Source organism: Osmia bicornis, chromosome 15 (assembly GCF_907164935.1).
Source record: "Osmia bicornis bicornis chromosome 15, iOsmBic2.1, whole genome shotgun sequence".
Classification (NCBI taxonomy): domain Eukaryota; kingdom Metazoa; phylum Arthropoda; class Insecta; order Hymenoptera; family Megachilidae; genus Osmia; species Osmia bicornis.
The window spans coordinates 3433706-3451968 of NC_060230.1; the positions used below are offsets into that span (position 1 = coordinate 3433706).

At 36.8% G+C, this 18263-nt stretch overlaps 1 protein-coding gene across 3 annotated transcripts in view; it reads left to right on the forward strand.

The window, feature by feature from the left end:
• Positions 1–16070, forward strand: part of LOC114882871 — a 241669-nt gene extending 225599 nt beyond the window's left edge. For all 3 annotated transcript variants that reach the window (XM_029200001.2, XM_029200002.2, XM_029200003.2), the window contains 6 exons: positions 887–2411; positions 2670–2773; positions 3162–3542; positions 3854–3937; positions 5744–5910; positions 8055–16070. In XM_029200001.2, coding sequence (XP_029055834.2) covers positions 887–2411; positions 2670–2773; positions 3162–3542; positions 3854–3937; positions 5744–5910; positions 8055–8394 — 2601 coding nt within the window. In that variant the 3' untranslated portion in view covers positions 8395–16070. The remainder of the gene's footprint in view (positions 1–886; positions 2412–2669; positions 2774–3161; positions 3543–3853; positions 3938–5743; positions 5911–8054) is intronic.
• The last annotated feature ends 2193 nt before the right edge of the window (positions 16071–18263 follow it).

Sequence of the window (18263 nt, forward strand, 5' to 3'; positions counted from 1 at the left end):
AGAATCATCAACCTACAATAAATCATTCATAATTTCCCAGATAAAGATGCATTACCGAAAAACGGAAGTTCTCTTCTAATTCATCTTATTTCTCCAAAAGTCTTAGTCTCGTGGAAAGTTAAGTTAAGAGAGGGCGTCGAGACGAAAAAGGAAAGAAGGCATTCGCATTTTCCTCGCTCATGTTAAGACACAATATCACGGAACCTTTGACGGTCTAATTAGTCCCGGCGTCTCATTATTCATTCCACGCGGAGCGCTGAAAACGCTTTAGTTTCAATTACGTCACGACCGTGGCCGCCTCTCCGGGCGTAGAATTTAATAAGGCGAATTATCTAAGTAGTTGGCACTGACTGCACCAACCAGCGATGCTTGCAATGCCGCTTTGTGCCGTTTGAAAAGCACCGGATACGCTTTCTCTCTCCTCTTCCTATCCGTTGGATATCTCGCTTCTCTCGTTTTCGAACGTGTCTCGAACCTCTCGTCCTCGAGCAGTCTCGTTAATGTCTGACCTTACGGATACCAGACATTCCATCCTATTGCCAGCATCCGTATCCGTGGCTCGTGGAACGCCTTCGTTCCCTGAACTTTTCATCGACAATCATTTTGTCCAGTTGTGAATTTCATTTTTTACGATTGCAGCTCGATATCATCGATAAAATTTCATGAAGAATGTTTTACAGTTGATTAAATCGTGTTTAGTCCTGTGAAATCATTATTTGATCTTGATTTTCACTGTGTTAAAAAGTCATCCAATATCGCCCAGACGAGTATTAATAGTTGGCAATATTTTAATTATGTAACTATGTATTTCAGTTTGGTCAAAGTTTCTAAGTGAAAGGGATCAACGATAAAGTAAACCAAACTTACCATAAATCAAACCGTTCAGTTTCAGACAGCGAGTCTGCTGCAAGAACAGTCGACAGAGCAGCTGCAGGACATCACTCTGGAGGATCGATACTCGTCCCAGCACACGGTCAACCCGGACCTCCAGGCGTTGGTCAACTCTCCATTACCCGATTCGTTGGCTGAATTCAGTACTTATGGTGCCCAGTACACGGAAAGTCCGCACACCTTGCCCGCACAATCCCCGTTGCCGTCGCCATTGACCCGACACGACAGTCCCAGTTTCACATATCCAACACCTCCGGCCAGCCAGGAGGGTCTCCTCACGGGTAGTTTTCCACTGTTGAGCCCGCAAGAGGATCCAGAAAGCGTACGACAAGTCTCGTCACCATTGTCGGCAGCTTTCTACACGACAACCATGTCTTCTGCCGCTGCTGTCGAAGAAGCTCTCAGCGAAGTGTTGCCAGCCGAATCCGAAGCGGACGCGGATCTCTATGGTTCCGGTTCACCCAATCCGCATTCTCCACTGCCAAGTCCTCTGTCCGCCACCCCAGCACCCTCGCCATTGTCATCCTTACCACCATCCTCGGTCTCGTCACCAGGTCCGGTGTCGTTCACCGGTACCAGCTTCCCTGTGTCGCCTCATCACGCTCTTCAGAGTCAGATGATGCCCAACTCGGAAGACCCTCTGCTATCCTCCACCCCGAAGGACTTCACCACCGCCAGTCGAAGACGATTCGAGTTCCAGTCGTACAAGTTCATCGCCAGCCAGAACTTGGTGGACTTTGGTCTGGGCAATGGTAGTTTGGCAGGGATCGTGGTGGACAACAACGGCGAGTTCAAGCTGATCCAAACAGCTGGCCTGCAGAAGACGAACGTGTTGGTTCAGACGGGTTCTCTGAGCCCGGCTCTCACTTTCAAGAAGGAAATGAGACTGGCGACACCCAAAGTGGAGCCAGTCACCGTGAACCTGGGCCTAAATGTGCACACCAACCATCAGTACAATGCTGGGCAATTTAATCAACAACAACTGGTGAACCCGGCTAAGTTTCTCATACAGACGAACCCTGCCAAGAACTGTAACTTCAGACAGAAGACGCCTAGCGGCAGTAGTTTACCGATTCCAGTGGAGCAGATTAAAGAAGAACTTCTCGATGAAGATGTGTTTCTTAATCCGAGCAACGTGCCTAACGGCAGCCCGGTCAGACAGTGTAGGAAAAGGCCGCGTATGGAGGGGAACTTGTACGCGAATCACTCGTATCCTTCGAGGTTACGAAAGGCCTGCGATCGACACTGGGATAGTAGTTACACACCGCCACCCATATTGGACCCATCTCGTCCTGGACCTGGATTGTACGCGAGGTTACATCAATACGAAAGGGATTCCGACTTTAGCTCGGATGATTCTCAAGGAAATGATGGACCTCCGCCTAGGATTAACATCGGAACGAGATACCAGGCAACGATACCACCTGTGGGTAGCGATGGGGATAGAGGAAAGGGAGAACCGGAAGCTGATCATCTGTTATGGGATCCTGGTATAAACAACGTGCTGACGGATAACGAACGTAAGTAATTATAATTTACATTCGTATGCAATGTGAGGCTACTTTTGATTAGAGGTGTAGACAGTTATCCCCAGTATAGAAATAGGCAAAGATCTCTTGAAAATACATTTTGTTTCACCAGAGAAATTTAAACATTTACCCAAATAATTCTGAAGTTGACATTTCATAATAAATTCTAACTATAAGCGCTTGATTAATAAGTTGGAATTCTTGGATATTTTCTCCATCGGTCTTCAAAGAAATATTGTTATTTTACAGTGGAGATGTATCTGCAATTTGCATGCTGCGCTGCGGTGCCTGGTGGGGGAAGAAACAAAGAGTACGCTCTTCATCTGTTGCACATGTGCAGAGGAAACATTCATGTACGTTTCTTCGAATTTCATTTCATTATTATCACAGTTCTCCTTTCTGCGAACTAACTTAGTAAGCGTACCGAATTAAGATATTAAAAAAATTACAGATGCATGGAGATGTAAAGAGAGTGTATTCAGTTAAATTATAAAATACTTCAGGTTGAATTTAATTTAATTTAATTTCAGTATAATTGAAACTAATGTTAACATGATTCAATTTCTTGTTTTACGTTATTAATGTGATTTTTATGATTTTTATGATTCTTTCTATTTTAATTTAACGACAGTTAATTTCGTTAAAAATTGATAATTCCAACAGTTAAAGTAAGAAAGCTTTTATTAATACCAATAATAATATAAAAACATGATTGAATTTGTGACAATAATTTGTCATCAGGAAGCGATGCTGAAGTTGATGAGACCAACGCCCTTATTGCCAGCTGAACATCCGTTGCTCAGTTACGAGTGTCACGAATCGGACCGATGGACGTCGCAGGAAATGGACGCTTTCTACCAGGGTCTGTTGAAATATAACAAAGACTTCTTAGCGATTTCACGAGACGTGGCTGGCAAGTCAGCGAAACAATGCGTGCAATTCTATTACCTGTGGAAGAGGCTCTGTCCGGACGAATACAAGAGGCTGCGTGTTCGCCATGGTAAACCAAAGATTAAGACAGAGAGCAAGGATTGCAAGGACACGAGGGAACTTCGCGACGCCATCGCGTCTGTCACGGAGATGGACTTCAGCGAGGACAAATCGATTCTCCACCGCACCCTGGTAAGTTCACCAGTTCTCATCGACTTTCTAGTTATCCTTAGCTTAAGCCTTTACCAACTTTGAATTTATGGTACCTGAGTTTACACTTGACGAACAGGTTGTCGTTGAGAAAGTAATTGATAGCAAAATATATCTGATGTATTTATTTAACACCTTTGCTAATAATATATTTCCATATGTAACTTCGAATTTCTCTTTTTTTTTTTTAATCAGACTCTGTCGTATAGTTTTAAAAATAAAAAAAAGTTATGTTTTATAGTATTTCGTGCTTAGTTAAATATTTGATTAAGGACAATTAATTTGTTCTTCAGTTACAGACAAACGAGAGAGAAAACTCGGCCACTCTGACCACCAGTGATGGAGAGCTGAGATTATTTGCATACGATTGCCCTGATGTGAGTACAACTACCTACAACGTTCTCTGTATTTTTTTAATTATATATATATAAGCTTTATTTATACAAGAACGGTAAATTATTCGGATCGATGTGCGACTTTATTGATCTAAAAACAAGTAACGAAGTTTGTTTAGCTGCTGATCGTAACTCAATGTCGTCGCTTATTTTTTGACTAGGATTATACGTTGATATAATAACATTGATCATTTTAATATATTTCCTACATTTTTTTTTGTTTTTTTTTTTTTAACAAAAGAAAGCATAGATCGATCGTTGAGTGTTACTGTCTAGATAATTACCGAGACTACTACTTACTTATCTCTGTATCTTCCACCGAACATATGTTCTACTTATCGATGAGCATCGAGCACGAAACCTTTGGATAATCTTCGATGATTATCAATTTCTATAATTAATTCAGATTCTAATACAAATAATTTTTATAAATTAAAACACCATTTTATTCTTAGTTTTTAAATTTAATAATATTCCTTTAGATACTGTTTCTCATATATTAGAACACTTTTACTAAAAGTGCAGGTATTTAATAATAATTGTTGTACTGTTATATTCAAACTGATTTTTATTCTGATACAATTAATTAACTTTACTAAACGATCGAATATTTGAACGCAGTTGCAAAATGGATTCGTGCTCGGTGCATACATACGTACATCGCGTATTGAAACCACTTAACATGCGTACATACACTATCGCTCAAAAATCTTAGGACACTTGTCGTTTTTCATACATTTTTTGTAATTTTATATACATAATAATGCTGAATATTTAATATGATTGCAACTCTAAAGAGAATTTTAAAACCTTTTTCAGTAACTATAATTCTATAGAAAAGGAAATTATAAAACAGAGTACACAAACAAATTTAGCACAGGAGAAAAGGCACTTGTGAATATTTTTGCTCAATAAAATAGAACAATGTTATTGGAATTAATACAGACTTAATCAGTTGATATATCAAGTGTATCGATGAAAAACTATTTTAGTAAAATTTACAACGAATTCTGTTTTATTATATCAGTGGCATATCTATTAAAGCAGTACTACATATTTTCAGCACATCATCGACTGCATGCCACCACGATTACAATAAATATCAAACCATATAACAACCTTATTCTTTTGCTAATTCATGTGATATTTAATAAGTGTCCTAAGATTTCTGAGCGATAGTGTACTGTTCGTCCACGAGAAGTTTGCATCTGAAATGGCATAGGGTAATTGGGGGATGTTCTTTTGCTCCTCCTCACCCCCATTCTTAATGTCTAGCTTAATTCCCACCCATAGGTTCTGGAGGCTGTACCACTGCTTTGAAGTCATCGTCACCCCATCACCCCATCCAATCACACTTAACCGAATCATTTCTTTTCTTCGTCAAGCGATTCGACCAATTACGAAAATACTTGCGATACGAAGTAGGGATATTGGATAATGGGGCATAGATCCCTACGAAAGTTTAGTCATGCCATCTTCTCGTGGACGTACAGTACGTGTGAACGTTTAAGTGTCGCATGTGATTTGTTGTTGAACCTGTCGTTTCTACTTTCTCACGCTTTCATTATCTCACAAGGAACGAGCGCGTTGTGCGTTTTTATTTTTATTTTTACTTTTTTTTTTTTTTTACTTGCGTGATCTGTTCACTTATCTGTCGCCATCCTCGTCGTCGTCATCGTCTTCGTCGTCGTCATCGTGGTCGTCGTCGTCGTCGTCATCGTCGTCATCGTCGTCGTTGTTGTTTGTTTGTGTTGTTTATTTTGGCTTTGTGTTTCTTTGTGTTGTCAGAGCTTTAGCGGAAGCGTAACAGTAACGATGGCCGGGAGCACCCAAACCGCCCAAACCGGCAATACCGGCCACGCCACAGTCAACACCAACTCACAAACTCACACTAGTTCTGAGCAACAACTACCCGTGCCCACCCCACTTCACTACCCCTGCAAGATTTGCGGGAAGTAAGTCTCCAATCTCTAATCTAAATTATCCGTTTCGAACAAAAATGACGTCCGGTCAGCCATCGAGACACAATAAAATAGCGCGTTCAAACATGACGGTACGAGGCGGGCAAGTATCCGGCACTAATCACAATAAATAGCGAAACACATACGCTTTTAGATAGAGAACAACCACTTTAACCCTTTCGCTATTATGGACGACTACAGTGAAACGACCAGTGAGTACTATAGGTGACTATAATCGTCCGGTGTATAACATTTATATTTTAATCAACCCTTTTGCTACGGCACACTTCAAACGATAATCCTTTTACAGGATAGCAATTACGATTTCATGATTAAAATTTTGTAAATTAGTTATTTGTTACTTTTTACGTCCATAGAGCGTATCCATCGTTTCCAGCGAAAGGGTTGAAATAGCATGCAATGGAAATTTTCGTTTGATTAAAGCTAAACAAATTCTCATTGCAAATAGAATTATTTTGTTTTCGTTCGGATATTGAGTTAGATGATTTGATATAAAAATGTACGAGTACAGTTTCTGGCAGTAGCGACCGTAACGAAAGGGTTAATTGCATATGTTCTCCATCAGTAGCCTCGAGTTTCGATTTTACATGTATTACTTGATGACTGTTGCTGAATATCGGGGTAATGATTTAATTTGGAGGAATTTTATTAATTTCGAGAAAGAGAATTTATGGCATTTAATTGATATGTTCAGAAAATTTTAATTTATAAATTAATAAAAATCACTTCGCTTTGATTTCTGAATTTCAATAATCATTCGTAATTAAATGATACCAATAAATGTATACCATTTGTATAGAATTGAGATGAAAAACGATCCCTGATATTCATTAACAAGTCATGTTACAAACAATACCATCACAGAACAACTCATGGCGATGCTTGATATCCTGTTTGCTGCTCGAATAATTAACGCGGCTTTCTAATTAATATTCCATTGTTTATGCATTAACATGGAGTTGTAAACAATGATTTCGTAGCAGCAGGTTGGATACATTCAAAGAAATCAATGTACCTATTATTCTCTACAAATGAATTGCTTTGTAGATTTCTTTAACAAAAATTATTGTAGATATAAAGCATCAAACTTTTGTTCCCTACATTTATTTGATTTTTATTTCTGCATCAAATGATTTTATTTTACAGAAATGCTTCGTTTAAAAATGTGCTACATTTGTGTTGTATTTTTATATCATGTAATTAATTCAATGTAACAGCTTGAATGTGTATATCAGAGAATCTTAATATTTTAATTGAAAGAAAATTTATTTCTTATCGTATGCTTTCAAAGAATGAACTATTTTATTTCCTATAAAGAGTTTAAAAATTTAGTCATATATTTAAATTAGAAAGTATTGCTACTTAAATTTACGAAAGCCAGTTTAAATAGTTATTTTCTTGTATTTTATCAAATTTAATTTATGTTGCTGTCATGTTTCATTCTTTTTTTCTATAAAAAACTTTCAGTTTCATTCATTTGATAAGCAACGAGCTCAGTATGATAATCTACAACACGTCAAGGTGAATAATAAACCGGTAATAAATATTTAGAATGCTTGCATTATCATATAGAATCAGTAATTAATGTAAGAGCACATCATACGCATGATCCATCATTAATTACCTCAATGTTCATACGTCGTCGCTATTATAATTGCAAATATCAAAATTGTTATCTAATATTCTTAAACGAATACTTACAAACATCCAAAACTTGCACCAAATATTATACAGTCAAAAAACATGATTTCAAAATATGCAAGGAACATCAATTTAAGGAGACCTGGACGATCAACGAAGTTTATTACAAACTGCTGATTGTTTCTTTTTTAACCCTTTGCATTCGTATGTTAATTCTTAGATTCTGCAGATTGATCCTACTTTGAAATGATAAATAAACAATTACATATTTCAGTTATTTACTTTCAGAAAATCATGCAGTTTGAAATTAAACTTCGTCAAGAACTAGGTCTTTTTAACTTCATTCCATCCCTGTTCTCCATTTCAACAATACCAACTTCATCGACACAGAAATCCATCGCGTAGTATGCTACGTTCCAAAGTATCGCATCAACTTTAATCCCTCGTCTGACTCGTTTATTCAACTTATCTTGCAGAGTTTTCAACAAAGTGAAAAGCAGAAGCGCGCACATGAAATCGCACAGGCCGGTGCCCTCGCCCGATTCAACGGGTCAGGAATCTAAAAGGCCGGTTCAGCAACAATCAAAAATGCAACAATCTCAGCAGTCGAATCAACGCCAACAACAGCAGCAACAAGCTCAGCAGCAGCAGCAACAATTGCAGCAACAGCCTCAACAGCAACAACAACAATCCAGCAGTGTATCACCGCAGGCTCAAGACTATAATCAGCAGCAACTGCCTCCTAGCAATGGCGACACCGGTGCTCAAAAGCCATCCCATTTATGGCACAACCCGACACGGCTCAGGCCACCATAGGACGACGCCCAGCCGGTTCAACTAAAGTTACCTTAACGAAGGCTGTAAACGGTACGGTAGGAAAAAAGAAAAAGCATTTGTAGACAGGTGAATCAGCCTGATGAAAAATAAAATCGCGATCGAGAAAAAAGAAGCTGGTCCACTGAAGCCGAGCCTCCCGATTCTTCCACGCTAGATATAGTGAAGAGAAACAGAAATAAATAAGATTACCTCTTGAAAGAGATACACGACGCGGTTCTCTACCAGGTTCTCAGCCATATTTAAAACCTAAACGATATTCAGAACCGCCTGTATCGTCGTGCACGAATCGTAGATGCCCGACGATAGAAGGGAGTAGTAGTTGTGAGGTCGTAGGTGAAGAGGAGACAGGGTAACCATGGAAGATCCCTTACGAGACAGAAGATCGACGATGAAGCTTAAACGAAAATTGATCGTCGAAGGATACACAGGCATCTGTTTTTCTTCAGTTTCGATTTTCATCAGCACAACGGACCTTCTTTATCGATGTACAATGGCCTAGAGAGAAGAGACTCTTAATCAACGAGCAACCATCCAAACACAGAAACCGGATAGAAGTTAAGTTCGAACGCGACTTAAATAAATGATATATTTCGCCACTATGAGTGGTGGTGATATATTGAACGATTATCGCGATCATCGATGTACCTAATCGCACGTGAAATGTTCCCAGGATTGTGCCACGCAAGACATTACTGTTACCTGTTGCTTCTTTAAACGTTTTATCATTCTTTCCTTCCGATTTTCATCTCTCTCTCTTCCCCTCTCTTTCTCTCTCTCTCTCTCTCTCTTCTATTCTTCTTAATTTATCATCCAAAGGATCTATTGACGAACCGAATCGTTCGTATCGGTCATAGAAAGAAAGATTTTTCGTTCGAATATCCTTTCAAACGATTCGATGAAACGAAAAACAAAAAGGTAAATGAAATTCTTGTTGATTGTTTTGAAAAGGTAGAAATAAGAACGATTTGTTGGGCGGTTCGTGAATAGTTTCTACTTGTTGCACGTTCGCTCTACTAGTTCTACTTAGTTTAAATCAGATTAGCGTATTTAAAATCTCGAGAATAAGTAAGCGACCCTTTGTCAGAGAAGCGTTCGTAGATTTGTTGAAACTCCCCCTCGCCCCGATTTTTGTTACCTCTCTGTTACTTAAAAAAAAAAAATATATATATATATATATATATATTAACTATATTTGTCTGAATAAATTTTAATATATAAATATACACATTATACATATGTATAATAAACAGAATCGATGTAATTTGACGATGATTCAAGGTAGATTAGGCGAAGATATAGTTCTCTCTAGAAAAAGAGATGTTGTTCAAGTTTCACTTCGTCGTCTCGATCGATCGGCTCGATCGAGATCGGATGTAACATAAATGATTATACATACAGCCATGGGTACATTATTATACATAACATAACGTGCACCGATACACAGACACGTGAATTAGAAAATGCGTTTTATTATTAAAATGAAGAGATGAATATTTGTTCGACTAAAACGGGATCGTTCGATCGCGGCTCTATGTGTACATAATACGTGTACATTGTCTGTACATAGTCTCTAAACGTCAGTGTCTGTATGTACAATTCGAATGGATTTTAACGCAGAACACGTAGGATAGGTTTTAGGTTGTTTTTAGGAGGGATCTATATTACGAATAAAGTATATATACTTGGCTTGATTTTCTACCTAACTTAGGAGACTACGACCTCGAAAATCTTGAGTGAATTTCAATTTTTTATTATCGTCTCGTTTGATCACACGGGCAACGATGTTTTTGTACGTAAATCTTTTATTTTCGAAATTTTCTCAAGGATTATTAATTTAGAATTTTATTCGATGGGTGACTTTGTTAATTGTTGAACATCTGCGGAAGAAAAATTGAAAATTCTAAATAGCATTAATATTATAATATATTATAATAGAATTAGTTTCTTATTTTTATGGTACTTAGTTCCTTTCAAGTACTTAACAAAATCATATGTTCCTATTAACCCTTTTCTGGGTTTTCAAGTTTAATTCCATAGATGGTTTCCTGAGGCCATTATTTCGTTTAAGTACCCCTTTACTTAATTACTAAATACTAATTAATTTGATTTGGAATATTTAAAAACTAAAATCATTTTATTTCATCTCTCGCATATACGTACAAAAACGTCGTTTCCAATCAAAATTTCCACGAGCTCTAATCAAATTTCGCGTTCGAAGTGATCGCTCAAGGATCGTTTCGTCGATCGTAGCTGCTCCTGACACTTTACCTTAAAGATCTTGTTATTGTTAACGCTCTTCTTCTTATTAACTTTTACCATTAAAATAAAAGGGAAAAAAGATCACGATATACATTTTAACTTTTTAAACTTTTCACGTGTATAAACAAAAAAAAAAAAACAAGCGAAAACGTAGATGAGAGATAAGAGAGGTGCAAGTGGCCGAAGGAAAAAGATGCGTTCGAGAGAATCTGCCAAGTTTTAAACGACAGCTTTTGAATCTTCCACTTGTTTTTAAACATCGACCGACCGATGGAATGTTTTAACGTTTCAAACTGAACAAAAACTAGTACATGACAGAAAATAAAATAAACTTCCGTTTGACGTTCGACATTCGAGGAGATTCGTTGGACTCTAAGCTTACGAGAGAATCGTCTGTCCTTTGTGCGTGTATGAACGTGTGTATGCGAACTGTGCGTCTTGTGTTTCTTCAACGTTTCCCCATCTACTAACGATCATCCTTGAATTCAGAAAAATACGTGTAACGCGTTGTTTTACAATCCGGCCACACGCGATTCATTCATTTCCAGAGAAAAAGAGATGATGCTTGTTCGATGTAGAAGCGTGTATGACCAAAAAGAAACGAATGCGATATAAAACGCACACGAACCATCTGATCCATAATTATTCTACGAACAGATCACACAACTTTCATTTAGAGATATAATATATACATACATATATTTTTAACGTTGATTAAACCTGATACGAAAAAATCAAATCAGTATTCGGTCGTTGCGAACGTTCCACGGTGTGTTTCCGAGTGTGTACTTATTTTCTGATCGATACTTGTATAGATACTTACTTAATTACGTGGATATATACTTCTTTGTGAACCATATAGAAAAAAGAGAACACAGGATTTTGTGAGAATCTGAGTAATAGCCTCCGGTTGAATCGAGCGTTGGAAAAAGGATCTTAAGGAGCGCGCGTAATCCTAGAAGTCTAATTAATTATGTAATTATATTAAGATCCTAGACGGTTCGACACTCTAAAAATAAGTTCATTTAAGAAGCGTGAAATTGTTGTACGAATTCTCCGACCGCGAGGCTCGGCGCATCAGTGGAATGCAACAAAATTAGCAGACATATCATTTAAGACAATACACTTGTTACAGAAACTAAGTTTCTACTAATGTAATTCTTATTGTACGTATTGTAATCTAACTCTTAAATCAGATTTAGATATTCGAGAGGAAACACGGGGTAGTTAATGATACTGAGGGATGGAATCAGATCAAATCCAGAGATTATAAAATTTTGGGGAACATTTTTTTTTTTAATTTAAATAGTTTATTAATAGCTTGTGTTTCAGAAATTTCATTATTGGACAGATTGTAATTTATTGCAATTATTGTTATTAGATTATTAATTTCCAATTTGAAATGAAAAATATTTTATTTTTAATCCTAGTGGACAATAATGTGCTTACTTTTAAAATTACTTAATTTTCATTTTTAAACTCTGCTCTCGTACTTAATAAAATTTCAATGCTTAATGAAAAATTGACAAAACTCTGGATTTGAGTTGCATGGAAGAATGAAAAAATCAAAATCTGGAGGCTAATTACTCAGAAGTTAGGGAAGGCACGAGGAAAAAAAAAACGAAGCAATGAAACCGTAACGAAGATATGCATGAATTGTACAAACGAATCCCTCCACGTCACAGAAAAGAATGATATATATATATCTATATGGAGAATATATATATAACAAACGAAAAAAAATTGATAAATATGTGATGTATTTAAATGGTATGTGGTATATGGTATTATGTATTTGTACATAGGCGGACCCGTGCCATCAACTAGTGAGTTGTACCGATATTGTACTGCCATTAATCGTGTTTTAACAGGCAACATCGAGTGAATGGAACGGATTACGTTTACAGAGTACAATTTTTTATTTAAGAACATTTACTTATTTTAAGAACATTTATATTTAGCATTTGCTTAACCGATACCGCTACCGATCAAATGTAAGAATTAATTATAACGTACACATGATTTACATTTAATGAAAATTGTTTCGTTTGAAGCGTCGTTTAATCGTAAAATAGAGATCGAAATTTACCTAAGCTCGTTCCAAAGAGTATATTCTAAATCTTTTTCATCGTTTAAGTACTCTTCGCTTAGTATTAAAATCATAAGGGAAACGAGAAGTACAAAAAATAGTTATCGTGTACAGTATTTTCATTGTTACCATTCTTTTCTTTTTCTTACAACGATACACGAGGTTTGATGATTTCTTAATAAATTATAGTTATTCATTTATTTTTTTTTTCATCTATAACGCCATAGACTCGAATGTTGAGAAAAATAATCGTTCATGGGTCGAATAAAATGGCGAGTTAACGTCGCTAGAATCTATAAATATTATATTGGTACAACTCGGCGAAGAAAGTGTAGCGTGGTTATACACCTGAGGAATGTGCTCAAAACTACTGTATTAAAAAACAAAAACGAGAAAAAGAAAAGAAGTCTACGTTAAACGGTCGTCAAACGTTTAATAATCGCAAAGGAATCACTCTTGACGCAAGTGAAAAGTTATTTATTCGATTATATTGATATCGTAATATCTTATTGTCCTCTTACAAACTATTTACCTACTTTAATGTCTATCTCTATAACGCCAAGCATGGTTCTTTATACTCTTCTATTTGATGTTATCGCTATTCTCTATTGTAACTTTTACTACGAGGATGAACAAGACAAAGAAAAGATAAAAAAAAAAAATAATCAAGAAATGTATTGTTAATAATAGTGTTTTTAATGTATTCGAGAGAATGGTCAGCTGTAGAAGAGCCACGGATTTGTGATGTCGCGTTTCATACGAGTATCAGATTCGAAGCGGATGAGAAAACTTTGCAGCATCAAAAAAAAAAGAAGATGAAGGAAATTTCGAATTTTCCATCCTCGTCGTTCGTTTCGTCGAATCTCTTTGTTCCTCGGGCGAATGATCCCTCGTTCTGTCGTTACCAAAGTATCGGTAAAACACCGAAAAAATGTACGTGACAAACACGGTGTCCAGAGTGTTCGTGTGACGCGGACAAAAAATTTTCTATTTCGCAATAATCACGATCGAGTGAAAGGAGAGGAACGCGTGTGTGTTAACTCGGTAGCAATATCGGTGATTGGTGCGCGCCTGCGCATTCGGCGTCATACTCGGTAAGCGAATCGGTAGCCGTGCGCGGCGATGCGTAAACATCGAGCCTGAGGTATCGCGTGGTCGGACGTTCAGTGTTGATCGAGCACGCGATGCTTCACGAACGGCTCCGAGCGGCTCCGAGCGGCTCCGAACGGCAACGAACGGCTCCGAACGGCACCGAACGCGTTCACGCGTACGCCATTCACTGTCGTTGTTCTTTCCACTTCTCTGCTCAACTAGTTCTTACCTGTAAGCGTAGCTGTGTATAACACTAAAAGAAACTATATTCCTCTCGTCACGCTAGTGAATTTTAAAACGAACCCCCCTCCCCTTTTATCAGCCGGACTCCGAAACATCGTCTTTTGCTCAAAGCGAGAACGGATACGCCTGCTTTTCCGAAGCAAGCGGATCGCAGACGAGCCTCTCGTGACAGGAAATACTGTGCAATGACGTCGCTCAAACGTTTTGGTGCCATAAAGCAATATGGACAATATAATTAATTAATTGTGTTAGATACGTGGTGCGCTAAACTACAGCTGGCCGAGATGGATTCGATTTTAATGGATCCTCAAGACGCCGCGCGATCGTGCCGTGAGAGTAATTTCTATTTCTCTAAGTGGCAAGTTTTATCATCGTATATGTATAATTTTCAACGTGAATCAACACTAGTGCCACTTAGTGAAGTAACATCAGTATTCTCGCCCGGTCCTTCATCGATACCCGAGGTGAATTTGAAACTTTCTTTCAATTTCGTAGATTCTATACATTCTCCAATTTCGAATCAGTCTAATTCTGTCTCTCGTTTTTGCTGCATCTCGTTCGATATTAGAATTCTAAGCATCACCGAGAGCTACTCTGAAAGCTGTCGGCTCTCGCGGATCGATCGCGCGATGTGTGTTTATTATACAATTTACAGTCAATTGAAGCGCGATGTGGTTACGAGTTCGATCGAATGTCGCTACGGCCTATCGATTCTCCCTTCGATCGTCGACGAAGGGGGGTGATAAAAACGAAGGAAAGACCCCATGGGAGGCCTAGAAAACCCCCTTTGACCAGCGACTGACTCCACCACATTGGTCTTCGGCCAAAGGAAACGGCACAAACGTGGCTGATCCTTGAGATCCTGCGCGGTTTTAAGTCCATTGTCAAACGATTTATTCGATCTCCATCAATTCTTTCGATCAATTTTTTCAGAAATTAAGACGCTGATTTTCAATCGCGTACGATCTCGAGATTGGCCGATGAGAATCAAAGAGCTCAATGTCCGGCAAATGTATTGATAATAGTCTGAGATAGAATGATGAAATGAACGATCAAGGATTTGTTAATTAATAAAGAAGGAAATTATTGGCTCAGCCGTGACAATGAGCGTCTGTGCATCAGTATTACGTTTGAAAAGCGATACTAATATACATTGGTCTAGTGATTATACATTATTCGATTTTATTTAGTGTGTGTATATATATGTACACATATTGAATATGAAAGGGCGATATTATTATTGATTATTATTTATTATTATGTGTATAAATATGTGGGAATATATATATTTATATGTATATTATGTATATAGATACTTATACATATAGATATGTATTTACGTGCATGGAAGGTTCAAAAATTTCTGACTTGCAAGTTTTTCATGTTTAGTCTCATTTTATTTTGCAATCAAATATAATTACAATTATTCCAAATACAACTTTCATTTAATATCTTTCATAAATATTACGAAATAATATTAATATTTCTTTCGATTTTATTTAATTCGTTTTATTTAAGGCCAAGTCTATTTCGATTTTCCATTTGTAAATTAAAATTTAAACAAGAAATTTTTGGATCTTCCTATGTTTCAGCGCTGATAATGGGCAGGGAGTAGGAAGGTCGCGGTTTCAATTTCGATGTTGTTCATTCGTGTATGGGAACGGTGAGCGATGGGATTTCAGTATATTATTTTGGAAATCTATTGATTTAACATTTGTTACGATGCTCTGTTCTTTTAAAATATTCGCATGCACTATTATTCGTAAGTAACGTAACATTTGATATGTTTTATAGCAGTGTTATTAAATTATGTAAATTAATTAGTGAATTTGTGGAAAATCATAATTTTGATAGTAGGTAGAATATTTACCAAGACTACCGAAATCCCTAACTCACGAATGCGCAGGAGTATTAAATGTGTAGCCACAGAATAATACTGTCACCGGAAATAGGCGTGAAATGCAGGAAGAAAGGAATGAAAAAAGATGTTTTAATACTCAGATGTAATGTATAATCTAACCGTCGTTTATAAATGGATATATATATATATGATGATGATGATGAACAGTGAATATATGAAATAAATATATATATATTATTACTGCAGCGCATACATAGTATATATATATATATTGGTGTGCGGCGATCTATATTATATAAATATATATATATACATATGGACTATTTTCTTCTATTGATATTGTGAGTGACTGCTGCGTGTTAATTTCCATCGTACGCTGCAAGACATTCTGTAATCGGCGACGAAACGTGAGACGAACAATTTTTAATTAAAATTATTTACAATCATATTAATTAAACCTCCCTCAGACCCCATATGTCAAAATACGTAAACAGTAATAATTTTCATGTAACAGATAATGTTTTCTTCAATTCCTATTTTATTACCGTTAAGTGTGTCTGAGAATTTATTAAATAATTCTAATTTAATTATAAAAAGTTTATTGAAATTTTGTCGAGTTTTTTTAAATGAGAAGTTCGTCTCACGTAATATAGAACGTCTTGCAAAAGCTATCCCAACACCGAGCTATACCAACAGCGAAGCGACTAACAAAAGAAAGATAGAACGAAAAACCAAAAAAATGATAAAAGTAAAAGAAACGAAAAAAAATATGATGTATGATGTGTAAGCCAAGTGCCTTGTGTTCTGGTAACTAATCGTTGACTTTTAACTACGATATTAGAAGAAATGAGAGAACGAGCGAGAGACACAGAGGAAAGACGAGGATAGAGATTGAGGTCGAAGCTTTTCTTTTTTTTTATAATCAGCTCGAGAGATAGTGGAAACGTGTTCTTTGGTGGAAGAGGAATATCTTTTTATTTTATCCTTCCTTTTAAAATCGTCGCTGAAACCTGTGTCCGTTTCTCAAATAAATCAATTTAACTCTTTGACTGTCTTTAGATATTTCATTTTCTTTCTGGAGTCTAATGAAAGAAAATTAGTTAATTATGAATTTTTACAGTCAAAGAGTTAATCGTGCGTTGTGTTGCAGATTTAACAAACTAATTTTCTGCGAATAGCCATCAAAGGGATATACTATGGCACTATTCTCCGGTGTCATTTTTGTGAAGCGTTTTAAAGTATCTGAACGATGTAGAAATTATTTAAATAAGGATTCACTTCGAGAAACAAGTCTTCTATTGAATTGTAACTACGTGCCAAAGCGCATTGGTATCGCCATTGTGCGCCCAAACCTTTTACCCTTCTTCCATGTCGAAAAACTATTTTGATAACCTATTTTCTTTAGATTTACTACATTTTAATAGAAAAAAGAATTGATCTTAAACAGCAAGAAATTCATTAACATGTCTACCACAGAGATTACTTGAGTTAATTTAGTTAATTAGCTGTCATACTCTATCTTTACTTGGAGTAAAATTAATTTTACACTATTGTATAATGCAATGGGGATTTCTATGTGAGCCTGGCCCCCTAAAAATTTGGACTGATACCTTTTCAAAAATATGGACTTTCGCTAAAGTGTTAATTACGTCCAGTTATTTCTGCAACGCGTTTCACTTAGATTTAGGTATAGCTAGCAGGAACGGGAGACAATTTTTTCATTTCTAGCGGAAATCGTTTGGTGTTGCGATAGACAGCGAATAATATGTTGAACTAATGTGTGTACGTATGTGAAAAAAAAAAAACTGTGAACAACAAGAACACGTCGTTTCTTTCCGGCGATTCTGCACACTTCATGTATATCCTTCAACTTCGAGGTATGAAACGTTAGCTATGTCTAAAAGGAATTGATGTAAATAGTAGATATCTGTCGATAGATAGTTAAAGTGTCGTGGCCGAGGGAGCTTTGCATTCATGATGCATCGAATGAACAGAAATTGTCATTTATTTTCAAATTCAGATACTTCAAATATTCGAAATTTATCAAAATCTATTCAAAAGTTTGGCTTGCAGATACGTAGAAAGAAAATTTAATTATTGTCTGACCCAGCATCCCTCATTTGAGGGTTAAAGGCAGGGGAAGAGAAGGGAGAAAAATTGTTTGAAAAGAAAATGAATTAATTGCCTCATGGATGCACTGAATCGGATGAGAAACCCCTTAAGCAGACAATCCTCCGTTAATTAGTCCTTAAATACGCGCGTGTCGTGTCTCTGTGCATGAATGAAGTACAGAAAGTATTAATT